The 13,267-nt window shown below is 34.5% G+C and overlaps 1 protein-coding gene across 5 annotated transcripts in view; it reads right to left on the bottom strand.

Moving 5' to 3' along the window:
- The window catches only part of LOC147287615 (vacuolar protein sorting-associated protein, putative (DUF1162)), a 35,975-nt gene extending 25,936 nt beyond the window's left edge, over positions 1-10,039 (bottom strand). For 4 of the 5 annotated variants that reach the window (XR_015121613.1, XM_086238920.1, XM_086238921.1 and 1 more), the window contains exons 1-15: positions 9,733-10,039; positions 9,405-9,482; positions 8,972-9,084; positions 8,604-8,697; positions 7,220-7,257; positions 6,226-6,294; positions 5,809-5,870; positions 4,243-4,450; positions 3,384-3,452; positions 3,219-3,298; positions 2,456-2,605; positions 2,037-2,100; positions 1,152-1,253; positions 795-992; positions 590-717 (exon numbers count right to left, since the gene is read on the bottom strand). Coding sequence is in view for 4 of the 5 variants with exons in the window: in XM_086238920.1 (XP_086095046.1) it covers positions 590-717; positions 795-992; positions 1,152-1,253; positions 2,037-2,100; positions 2,456-2,605; positions 3,219-3,298; positions 3,384-3,452; positions 4,243-4,450; positions 5,809-5,870; positions 6,226-6,294; positions 7,220-7,257; positions 8,604-8,697; positions 8,972-9,084; positions 9,405-9,482; positions 9,733-9,823 (1,544 nt within the window). In the remaining variant the exon portion in view is untranslated. Of the gene's footprint in view, positions 1-589; positions 718-794; positions 993-1,151; positions 1,254-2,036; positions 2,101-2,455; positions 2,606-3,218; positions 3,299-3,383; positions 3,453-4,242; positions 4,451-5,808; positions 5,871-6,225; positions 6,295-7,219; positions 7,258-8,603; positions 8,698-8,971; positions 9,085-9,404; positions 9,483-9,732 lie in introns of those variants that run through there. The other variant, XM_086238922.1, reaches the window with a different exon arrangement.
- Between the last annotated feature and the right edge of the window lie 3,228 nt (positions 10,040-13,267).

Below are 13,267 nucleotides of genomic sequence, written 5' to 3'. Positions count from 1 at the left end.
GCAACACAACTAATGCACTTTTTGTTTAGTAGGATTGAAACCATCATCTACAGAGACAGATATTTTTTGAAGAGACAACTACAGACAGATGAAATATCTTTTACATAAACAACTAATGCAAAAAGTAAACCGTTTGACTAGCAAAATATTTCATACTGAATAAAACTTTTTTTTTTTTTTTGAAAAGGAACAGATACTTCATAATGCCAATTGTTATCATACTGTCAATCGCACATTATCAATGGTTCGAATTCATAGTCTGGCAACATCTCATGTCAAACCATCTGGCAAGAGAACATTTTCCAACACTATTAAGGATATTACTAGTTAAGCTTACCTACTATTTTTTAGTTCACCAATCAAGATACAAGGTTTTTTTTTTCATATAAGAATCAAGATACCAGTTTTCAGTTTAAGGTTACATATAACACTAAGGTTAATTTAGTTCTTACCAACAATGAAAGACACATGCAGAAATAGCATCCAACTCAACGCCAAACTCAAACAGCCATATCTTTGACCAGTTAGTAATTTAGTATTGTTCTTTAGGCAGATAAAGTACTGAAAAAGTGAAAATAGGCTCTCATACATGTTACGCAGTATTGCAGAAATCCGATGAATGCTAAACTGGAGTGCACATATATCGGTCTTATCATTTGTAGGAGCATCCCCATTAGATAAAATTGGAGGATTGAACTTTGTCGCCTCATATATATCCTGTACATGTAATAAAAGAAGGTATTTAATTTCTAGTGACAACAATGTTTTCAGCTACCTAATTAGATAAGAGATACCTTAATAACTTCATCAGATACGACACCAGAAAATTGACCCGAATCATCTGTTCCTCCAGCACCAAGCATGCCAAGGGATAGCCAGTTCAGCCATCCACGGGGTTTGCCCACTGGGCGCTCGTCATTAGGTAGTTTCTCCACAGCAATACTGGCACCATCTTTTTTTAAGTTCGAAGTTGAAGAGTTCAACAAAAACTCCTGCAGGCACATACGATGTGGATAAAAAAAACTAAATTACAGACAGGAAAATCTGTCCTTAGTTAATCACAAATTTGACTCTAGGAGAAGCTAGATGTAATGGAATATGATATAATATGCTGATATGTGTCATAGCCTACACATGAATACTACTCATACCTGCAGCTCACATTCGGCAGCAGACCTGTAACTTAAAATATCATCTATATCTAATTCTTTCTCCATTTGTTCCAATTCCCATCGAGTACTTTCATCAATTGTCTGATAACGGAAAACATAATTTGTCACTAACAAGTAAGAAACCAACCTTTAAATTGAATGTCACACTACAATGATTAAAAAGAAGATAATGCAAATACAGAACCGGTACAAATTTAACATCAACCATGTCCAGAAGAACATGGCCTGAAAATGAAACAAAAGGAAAAGAAACAAAAAAGCATTTCAATGTGCAGGATACTAATATTGCTTCAATTTCAAGATTTCTATGCATAGGACATACAAACTGAGATTTCAAATAAAATCTTATTAGATTTCATTACTTTTTTACATAAATATAGTACCAAGGGAGACAAAAAGGAGAAAGTTCAACTATCATATGTAACTACAAAAATCACACTTTTACACAACCAGCCTTAAATTGAAGTTTATCTGTCATGTAATAATTCCAGTTATCTTTTTTCAACAATGTCATTGTCCAGGTTAACCATAAGCACTCCAAGGGTAAGAACTCAAATTCTCATTAATCTCTTAGGCCCTCATGAACTTAAATTCAACTTTACAGACCTCTAATGTAATTATCCTTCAGGTTTGAGCTGGATCCCTTGATACCATCAGAGTAGACAAATTGTTTCAACAAAGACAACATCATTTCACCACACTTCCTTTACAGTGTAACAAGATAACCCATAATTCTTTGATAAATAATCATACCAGCAATAACTAGAGACATTCACACATTTGCATGTTCATTGAGAGCCATGACCAACATTATCAAACCATATACAAGACTGCAAGTGTGTGTGCAACAAGTACAACAATCACCTGATCATGGCGAAGAAAAGCCAGCTTAGTCTTATACAGGTTAACATACTTCCGACAAGAACTTCTGCAATCAGGAATTTATATTACACTGTTAAAGCAAGCAAAACTACCTGGAAAATGACCATCATGTAACTTTACATAAGATAACACCTTTTATTTTATAAGAAACAGGAACTTTATTCATGAAATATATATAGGACTTTTCTATAGGACTTTTCAGATGTGCGACATTGCACATCAGCACACAATTCTGACTTCCTCGAGGAGACAGTGACGGCGAAAATTTGGACAAAATTCAGTATATGTATATCAAATATGAAAAAATTGTGTAACTAAAAAACCAAACAGAATATAAGTTTACTTCTTGATGTTGCACTTTGTATGAAAGAGGGTAAAATCTAAACAGAAACTGAGCTTACAGTCTCTGTCCAAAGTATCTCCATGAGGTTTTCTTTAATCTCTTATGAACATCTGATAGGACAGATTCTTGCGCATAACGCCACCACAATATTTGCCAACCCTTCATTTTTTTTGATAACGGACTACACCAGGGACGATAACGCCCATACCTTCACAATTCAATCACCAGAGATCAATTAAAAGCCACTTGAGATTTTACTGATGCTTGCAAGTTTCAAGTTTCAACCAAGAATGCCTCACCTGAGTATAAGTGTTATAACAACAACAACAATAACACCAACAATGGTATCATGACGGTGAGAAAGCAAGGCAAGAAAAATATAGAACAAGTCACACACAAAGAACATTCTTTTCTTTTATAGATAGGAGTCATAAACTATCAATTCTTGTACACACATTTTTTGATAAGAAACAAACTTTCATTAATTAAAGATGAAAGTTACAAGCAGAGGACATGGAGTCCACTAATCACAAAGTCTAAAACTAATAACGATAAAACGTCAAAGGATTACAATAAAGCAGCCAAAATAAAAAATAGGCTACAACACAACAGTATTCCAATGAAAAAAGGATAGCCTGAAAAGAATAATCTCTAAATTCCAAAGATATCGACACCCAACATTTCAGTTTATAAATCACACAAAATTTCAGTTTTTAGTTGATGGTGAATAGACAACAGCAGAATTTCTTACAAAATTTCAGTTTATCAACGACAATGATCATAAATATAATAGCTAAAATTGTTATGAACAAAAAACTTACTTATTTCTCAATTCACATGTGCACAAATAATCTGACAAAATTAAGATCTGTTGCAACTGAACCTCATTTAAAGACAACACCTGACATGCACATCATGAAGACAGATGAGAAGCTAGTAAACCAACTGAACTGAAATAATATACACCTTAGAAACAATTTACCAACCAAACCAGTTATCTCAGCAGTGATAGAGTACTGTGGATTATTGTTATCAAGCTCTCCAGATCTGTTGACCTATATTAAGAGCATGTATCTCAAATTCAGTATACAGGAAAAAATCTACAACTATGAACATCTGTTATACAATTACCAATTTTATTTTGAGTAATTAGAGACAAAAATGAGGTTTCTTTTCTTTTTTATAAGAAAAATGCGGTTTCTTTTGAACTAAAATATAAGACAGATCACCATTCAAGAGGACTCTCTCCCACAGACACAAATACATGCACACACATGCAGACAATGCAATAAAAAAATAACTTACCAAAGCATAGAGTGAAAGCAATAATGAAGCACAAATGAAACTTCAGATCATGCTATCCAAAGCTTCTCAAAGGTCAAAATTCCTTTTTTAAAAAGAAACATATTTTATTGGTCAAAATATCAATCTATTAAGAACAATGAGTGCCATGGAGTTTCATCTCTAATTCTCTATTATATACTTTCCAGGATTTGAAAAAATTTGGTAGTTGATAAAAATGCATTCATTTCTGATTGTTTGGAGATGGAGGTTGGTGGTTCTTCTTGCATTCCTATATTTCAGAGCCTACAATTGGGAATTCATGTTGGTGGAGGAATTTTTTAAGGTTTTATTTGGGATGAAAACAAGAACTTCTTGAATAACCAACCTTACATTCCAAGGACCAAATGCATAAAAAAGAAATGAAATGCTGTCAAAAATCATAAACAAACCTAAGAACAAGAAAATTATTGCACAACCCAAAGAGAGAGAGAGAGCTCATGAAATACAACTGCAACTCCAATGATACAAAAACGAAAAAGAAAAAAAAAATGACTTGCATACCGAAAGTGACATGGAAACATCACATGGTGACAATATAGAGTCATATTTTTCCCCTTCGGATCTTGTATCATGCCATAATTTTGAGTCCCCACCATTGTTCATGGTCATCAATTCCATCTCTCCGTGAAATGTACCACAATAAAACTCCAAACCCATAATCTCCACAATTTTGTTAACCCGGCCCCCTCTTCCCCTTGCAACTGATGACCTGAGATATTAGAGGATGATAAAATTAAAAGCCAAATGGCAGTACAAGTTTACAACTAACTAACCATATATCATATGAACATAACAGGTCCAGACTCCACAGACATATCCTTTTTTTCAAAAGAAACAAATTTTTTACTATACATCTCAAAAGAGTACAAAACTGTGGACAAGGAGTCCACCTCAAGAGTACAATACAGATCTGAACTGCAAATATCAAACCCGAGCTACACAAATAACATCTAACAAACAGCTGCATTCCAATCTGAAAGAATAGAGGAAAAGATAATTCCTGAAATTCTACAGAATCTGACACCCACAGTGAGGACCAGAAACTGACTCTATCCCTGCATTCTTCCACCACAACCCTACAAAAAACTCGAATACTCCTCTATCTCTGTATCCAAATACCCAAAATATCTTTTGTTCTATCAAGGACCAAAAAGAGTACTCAACAAGAGATAAAAACAAAACAATAATAAACACACAAAGGCAGTGGCAGGTAATTGGACGCAACCCATGTATACAAGAAATATAACCAGTAACATAAAGATACAAGGAAAACCTAAAGGAAGTACAAACTTTATCACACATACCCAATATCAATCACTCAACCAGGACCCCAACAATCCACGCTTACTATTCACGCCACATCCAACCCACATACATACCCCATGATGACCCCCATAACCCAAAACACAAGCTCATAGTCCACAGTTCACTACCACCACCTATGCCCACAAACTCACCTACTTGGCACCATCAATTGAAGTTTTTGTTGTCAAATCACAGCCATTTTCTAAGGCATTAACATCATTCACACGTAGGTAACCCCCACTCAAACTATCGATATCCCTTCTTTTTATATGTCAAAGCTTCAACAGATTTATACAAATTTTATATAAAGAAAAAAAAAGGACCTAAAGTCTGTATACTACTGAACATGAAGACGTAAAAAATGTCGAACTCAGTCAATTCCAGCATCTCTTTTCTTCTAATTTTCTTCATTCTGCAACTTTGGCAGTTTCATCAAAGGAAGACACAAATGGAAATTCAGTAAATTAAGATTTGTTTTGCACATGTTAACAGAAAACCATCCAAGCATTGTATAAATCAGTCACATGCCAGACTTTGTTCATATAAGTTGAAAGGGATTGAAAAGAGGGGTTGCAACTATGAAATTCCAGCTAACATTATTGCAGTTAAAAACAGTGTGGGCCAAATATATACAAAAAAACACCAATGAAGAGTCCATATGCCTTTTCAGAGACTCTCCAGAGAACCAATGTAACATCCATAAAGGAGAACCTAAGAAAAATAATCAAAACTACCATTATACCAGAAGAAACTGTGAATTACCCAAAAGGATTTTGCTTCATTATCCTCAAGCTGGATAACTTTAAACCGAATACAGTATACGCCTGGGAAACAATTAGCAAGAATGAAAAGTTAGGCTTTGTTATTCAAGAAAAATAGTTGTGCAGATAAGAAAGCAACTTTAAATACTAAATACTATCCGCATCTTAGCAAACAGCAAAAGAGCTGAAGGTTTTTCAATAAACTTTTACTCATAAAAAAATAATGAATTACAAATACATAATTTCTTTTTGATAGGAAATACAAATAAAGGAAAAAGATAAAATATGACAACAAAATCAACACCAAAAACCAGTAATAAAATATCGTTAAAAAAAAAAACCATTAATAAGATAAAGTACAGCTTGTTGCGGCAAAAATAATAAAATTAACAAGGTCTATAACATAGAAAAAATTTACCGAGTCACTCAGCTTGTCAAGGTACAAGACATGAAAATCTCTGATTGACACTTGGATGTTGTCAAGAACCTAGGGGGTAAAGGAATGAACATTAGTGGTTTTCAGTTACTGAAATTCAGTACAGATCACAAATCCTGAAAATCAAAGAATGTCTTCCGCAGTACTGAAATAGACCTTTAAACTCTCTCTTTCAAAAGTGTTTGTGGAATAATAAAGAAAATATGATACCATTTCTGCAGATTGTTTTAGTGATAATGTAGGCACCATTTCATTCCAACCTTACAGGAAGATTTGGAAATCAAAAGCCTCACCCAAGGTGAACGTTCTAGCTTGGATTGTAGTACACAGAAGAGCTAACACCTGAAATTTAATCCAAAGGAGGCCCTACGTGTGTCTTTCTCCACACTGGTGTATGTTATGTAAAAAAAGGAGGGGGGGGAGTATGATCATGTGTTTCTTTTCTGTCCTGTTGCTCTAAAGTTGTGGCAGAGATTACTTTTGGAGGTTGGGGCTAGTAACATAATTCCTGGGGATTTCTTTGCTTTGCTTAGTGAACAGCATAGAGTGTTGGGGAAAGGAAAGAAAGCTAAAGTCTCATAGGGTTGTATGATGCTAGTGGTCTTTTGGGTTTTGTGGTTGGAAAGAAACCAAAGAATCCTTCAAGAATATAAGGGGGCAGGAGTGGAGAAGCTTAGGAAGAAAGTCAGACTTTGGGCAGCTCTTTTGGCTTCAGTCACAGAAGAATTTAAGGACCTTTATTTTTCTACTATTTATCTAGATTGGAGGGCTGTTGCGTATTAATTTTAGTTAGGATGCTCTGTATTCTTTCTTTAATAATGTTTTTGAAGCTCAGCAGATATGTTTAGGTGGACTTCTGTTCCACTGTTTGCACTCTTTTGTTTCCTCCTAAATAAAATTTGTGTTTCTATATAAAAATACCAAAAAATCAATCAATTTGAGACAAGAGCAATGACTGATCACAAGGTGATGTCACCTTTGCAGTAATATATGATATAAGCCCAGCCTGATTTTCTGCAGAAAAAAGAAAAGAAAAATAATACATTACACCTCCTCTCAAAAACTAGAACTAACATCAATACTAAGAGAACTACATTGACAAGAATGAAACAAAGGCAATCTGGCATAGACAGCGAATCAGTGCCCATGAAATGTTGCCAATAATGTACATTGGTGTAATTTTTTCCTAAATAATATTATTTTCATCATCGGTCTTGTTTGATATATCTCAATGAATTTTTTTCAGAAATGCAAATTTTTATGTGAACGGAATGTAGAATGAAATTTATGGCCCAGAATAAAAATGAAAGTTATGATATTTTAAATTTTGGGAAAATATAGTAGTAATTATATTAAATACTTTGACAATTATAATGGCATTAGTGACATTTTTTAAATAATTTATAGTCAACCCGTAAAAATAGACAGATAAATCATTAAACGAGGGACCTAATCCAAAAGAAAAAAAGTTATTGAACTTATTCTAATTATTCTTATAGGCTAAGGACCCTGATTTAAAAATCCCTTTTCTCTCCCTTTCCCTTTTACAGTTGTTCATTCTGCTTCTTTCTGTGTTGTTGGAATTTCCCACACTGTTCCATCAGCTGAAAGCATCCCCTTAAAGCCTGTGCCTCACCCTCATCCAGTTTTACATCTTTTCCAAACTTTAACCCACATGTCTAAAAGAACCTCTACTCAGCCCATTCAAAACCAACCTTTGCCTTATAGCCCAACCTGGTCCATGGTCCAAACCTAATCAATCTCAAGACCCTAACCCTTTCCTACACATTAGAAGACTCTAAATTCCTAGCTTTTCTAACCTTAGTCCACCAAATAAGCACTCTGTGCTAAATCACAGGGCAATTACTCTAAGCTTGGGCAGATTCTAAAATGGCATAAAGAAAACAACTTCCATAACAATTAAATAGATGTCTCCCAGTGGAAAGGCAAGGTTATATACTTTAGGTGTGTGCACAAAAATACTAAAGCCAAAAAAAAGTGTTTCTGCCTCCAATTCGGAATGATTCTTGGAATACTAAAAGTATTTAGAAAAATGAAAAATGGGAAAGAAAAAGAAAAAGTAATCGGAAGTTCAGAATATTATTTAGTAAACAAAGCTCTTTGTTCATTCCGTAATTCTCTTGTAAGCCAACCCCACCCCCCAAAAAAAACCCTCCCACTTAGAATTCTGCAATAAGGACCCTTCATTTCCTTGGTAAAATCTTCACACAGCTAATAACTCTAAGCCAATATATAGTGCACGCATACAAATGAGTATATTTTCTCCACAGAAAAGAAAAGATCATATATATAGGAGCTGATCATTGTTGCCTCATGTAAGTGGAATTTTAAAAGCTTACCGCAAACACGCCTTGACAGTTTTGCCAGCTCTGCTGCAGCAAGTTTGGCTCTTTTGCCAGCAAACTCTCGCCTCTCAACTTCATCCAAACTCCACTACAACAGATAAAAATAATTTAAGAATAAAGTTTCTAATGAAATTATCCCTTTCCAGATACTTTATTAATTGCTCCATTCTGCAATTTACATGATATAGGATACCGTTATTATCTGTAAAACCAATTTGGGGCTCATGATTAATTCTATTTTTTTCAATGTTTCATAAGTCGTATGATCTATTTTCTTTTTCCCGATATATATCAAAGGCTTCTAATTGTCAAATCCAAATGCATTTTCTTTTCACACAAACACATCTGAGATTGAGATTTACCTCTTGATCATCCCGCTGGGATGCACAAAGAAAGACATTTTCTAAAATAACTACAATGGGGTCCCAACCAAGGCTTTTCCATGGAATTTTGATGCTTAACTTTCCAACCCGACCTATCAACAAAATCCATGATTAGATGTAGTTAGACAACAATAAACACATGATCAAAAACTAAACTCCTATATGTAACACGAAAACTAGGTAGTCAAATTTAACAGAAAAAGAAAGCAATAGAATCAAGAAAACACAAGTGCCAGCGACAGTGACATTTTTTGACATTCATTTCTCGTGTCGAATGAATTTAAGTTCAATACTCAGACCACAAATCACTGGTTCATTTGGATACAAATTAACAAACAAGAAAATTCGCAACGTCCCACATGGAAGAACTTTTAACAATAACAATGCTAGAAACAAGAGGAGGCCAAAATACCATGCTTTAGAGCAAAAGGCAGCTGGAGATAATCAAAGGCTTCAAGACTTAGCTCCACATTTTCCAAGAACACTTCCTCTGCATGACAATAAATGAAATTCAACTTCAACACCAATCTTTTAAAACCCAATACCTAGGCCAAATTATCTATGCTAAATTTTACCAAACCTGCTTGTGTGTGTGATGCCCGTGTAATTTTCAAGTGGGCAATGCATAGAAAAACAGCACAATTCAATCAATGATCAGAAAACAAACATGAAACAAATACCAAATAAACAAAAATTAAGTACGGAAAGAAAAGTTGGGTTTGTGTCAGTGTGTGATATACCATTCCAAAGTGTGATGTTAAGCTTCTGAAAATCTTTGACGTAGCGACCTAGGTAACCCTCAAGCACCTGACGAAAAACTCTATCGAACATTGCCTCTTATGCCCTCTCCCGCTTCTCGCTCACGCACCCATTAGAATTGCGATTAGAACTCGCAGTGACTAGTAGACTGAGAGCAAGAGGACGAATATCGACTGAGAAGCGTTGATAAAGAGGAAGAGAGATGAGAGAGGCTTCGCGCAGAGCCTACCAGAGAGAAATTTCAGAAGGAGATGAAGAAGAAAGAAGAAGAAGCGAGCACCGCCGAAGTTGGTTGCATACGATAGCGCCAACCCGACAAACCGAAAAATAGAGCATTCGAGTCACCTGCGGCCTAGGGATGGCAACCGGGTGGGTTTGGGGCGGTTTGCCAATACCATACCCACCCGCCCTACCGGGTAATTGGGTCCCATTGAGAGTATTCGAAATCCTTATTATTTTTTAAAAAATAATTTTTTTATTAATAACATACTAAATTAATATAAATATATAATATAATAAATGAAATACATTAAAATTCATCATATTATATTACAATAACACTAAATCATAAAGATAACACTATTAAATTTTAAAGACATGCAACAAAAATTAAGATAATAAATTAAAATATAATTATATAATATAATTATATAATATAATATTTTTATTAAACAGGTATACTGAGTGGGCGGGGACGGGGATGGGGATGATATTACCATACCCGCTTAATAGGGGCGGGTCCCCACGGGGATTTTTGGGGGCGGGAAATTTTGTCATCCTTACACCTGCCCAACCCATTTATTACTTCTTCTTTTTTTTTCCAACGGACTATTCATTACAAAATTTGATAACTACCGAAATTAAAAAAATAAAATAAGAAATAAAAATTTTTCAAGCACAAAATAAAAAGTTAATGATTTTAACACCCAGTTTTGGGCATGGGCTTCCTTTGCAGCTCTAGTGGTTTTGTTGTTTTCTACTTCGGCCTAGTTTCCTCTTTGCCGGCCCATTTAATTTTCTTCCAGTCCACTGTTTTTTTTTCAAATGCCATTTTTACCCTTATTGTTATAAATCGTTATATTTGAATGTCGCGCTGCGATCATAGTTGCTCTGTGTCTTTGCTCGATCAACTGAGCTTGGTTTACTCGATCGATCAAGCTTTTTCTACTCGATCTGGTATGGTTTTTTTTTTCTCTCTCTCTCTCTCTCTTTATCTCTATCTTTATCTCTCTCTTTCTTTCTCTTTCTCTCTCGGTTTGTGCTTCATCTGGTATGGTTTTTGTATTGTTGTTTGATTTCAATTTCTGTATTTTTAGAATTTTAGATTGATTGAAGATTTTAGATTCAAAATCTGTTTGTTTTTTGCTCTCTGTCTCTCGGTTTGTGCTTCATCTGGTATTGTTTTTGTATTGTTGTTTGATTTCGATTTTTGTATCTTTGGAATTTTACATAGATTGAAGATTTTTACGTTCAGAATCTGTTTTTTTATTTTTTTATTTATGATTTTAGGGTGTGGCTTTTGTTTTATTTTTTCATTGTGATGTTATTGTTATGAGAATTGGTATTGTTTGAATTGTTATTGTTATTGTTACTGTATGTGATTAACTTTTTAGTTTTGCTTTTTTTTTTTGGTTTTTTAGGTATCACGAATTCAAATCTTGTTGCGAAGGTTATTTACTCTTCTTAGATTGTGGTTTTGCCACTGTCTGTTAGTTGGAGTTTTTGTGATTTGTGCAATTCGATTTGCTTAAAGTTTAGTATGTTGAAGATTAGTTCATTTGTGTTTAAATATGTTCTTGGTGGTCAATCTAGATGTGTATTGGCAGTTAATCAGGACTTGAAGATGTTGTTTTGTCATTATTCAATTGTCAAATAGTTGATATTTTTGTTACTAACAGTGGTTCTAGTAGCAAATCTTTGTGTTCTGCTGATAGTGGTGGGATTTCTTCTAGTGATTCATCAATTGTTGAAAATGATTATCTAGGGTGTTATAAGGCTGAGGAGGAGAAGGTTTATTTGACCAAGGCTTGGGAAGGGTATATTGAAGGTGTTGGTCAAAGAGTTGAAGGTGGTGTCATCGAGTTTAGGGAGAAGTTGTGCAAGTATGCTATTGAGATGAGTTTTAAGTTTGTGTATATTAAAAATGAAAAAACTTGTGTGTATGCTGAGTGCTTTAAGAAGCTTTCTGATGGTTGTCAGTGGCATGTAAAGGCGTATCTCTGTAGAGTCAATGGTTCTTTGTACATTAGGCATTTGGATAATGTTCACACATGTCGTGGTGTGATTCGGGAAACAAAGTCTGAAAGATTGGTTTCTCGTGTTGTGAAAAGTATTATCGTTGATGATATTAGGTTTAATCCTAGGAAAAGGCCAATTGATATTGTGAAAGACATTAAAAATAGCTATGGTTTAGATGTGTCATATCGTACTGCCTGGTATGCTAAAGAGTTGGCAAAAGATGTTGTTTATGGTGATGACAAGGAGTCGTACAAGCAACTTGTTTGGTATTTGAAATCTTTGGTATTGAGTAATGATGGTACTGATGCGAAATTGCAAGTGGATGGTGAGACACAACGTTTTCAAAAGCTATTTATCTATTTTGGTGCTTGCAAGAAAGGATTCATGGCATGTAGATCGATGCTTTTTCTTGATGGTACTTTTTTGAAAAACAAGTTCAAGGGGTAATTGCTTGCTGGAAAGAACCGAAATTAAGGTAATTTATTTGCTTTTAATGTGATTGTATTTTGTGAATTTGGTTTGTTTTCATTTTGATTTGAAGTGTTAAAACTGTCTGATTTAATTGCTACTGTCAGTTAGTAGCTTTCTTATAATGCTTTGTTTTTGCAGGTTTCTATCCTCTTACCTTTGGAATTGTGGATTCGGAGACTGAAGATAATTGGACATGGTTCATGGAAAGGTTGGCTGATGTTTTGGTTCCTCAAAAGCGGATAGTTACTTTCATTACTAATCGAAATGTTGGTCTCATCAACGCTATTGCTACTGTTTTTCCAGGTTGGCCTCACAGTTTTTATTTTCAGCATTTGAAACGTAACCTTGCAAATAGGTATCCGACAATGCACAATAAGTATATGCGTGAAAGAGTTTTATATTTGTTCATGTGTTGTGCTAATTTGTGAGATTCTAATTGTTACTACTAGCCAGTAACAATTAGAATCTTACGTATTTGGCTACCTCTAACAAGCCCACTTACTCCACTTTTCAGTCTTAAGAATCCTCACTCTTTTCTCTCAGTAACAATTCAAGTGTTATACTGTTTTTAAGTCTAACTCAATGCCTCAGTCTCTAAATCAAAAAAAATGTGCAATACATAGGCAGTGTCAATATATAGGCAGTGAACATATCTAATTTGTGAGATTCTAATTGTTACTACTAGCCAGTAATAATTAGACTCCCACGTATTTGTTATTGAAAAATCTGCATAGGCAGTGCCAATATCTAATTTGTGAGATTCTAATTGTTACTACTAGGCAGTAACAATTAGAATCCCATGTATTT

This window comes from Dryas octopetala, chromosome 4 (assembly GCF_963921425.1).
Source record: "Dryas octopetala chromosome 4, drDryOcto1.1, whole genome shotgun sequence".
In the NCBI taxonomy this organism is placed as follows: Eukaryota; Viridiplantae; Streptophyta; class Magnoliopsida; order Rosales; family Rosaceae; genus Dryas; species Dryas octopetala.
This window is presented reverse-complemented; position numbering and strand designations above follow the sequence as displayed.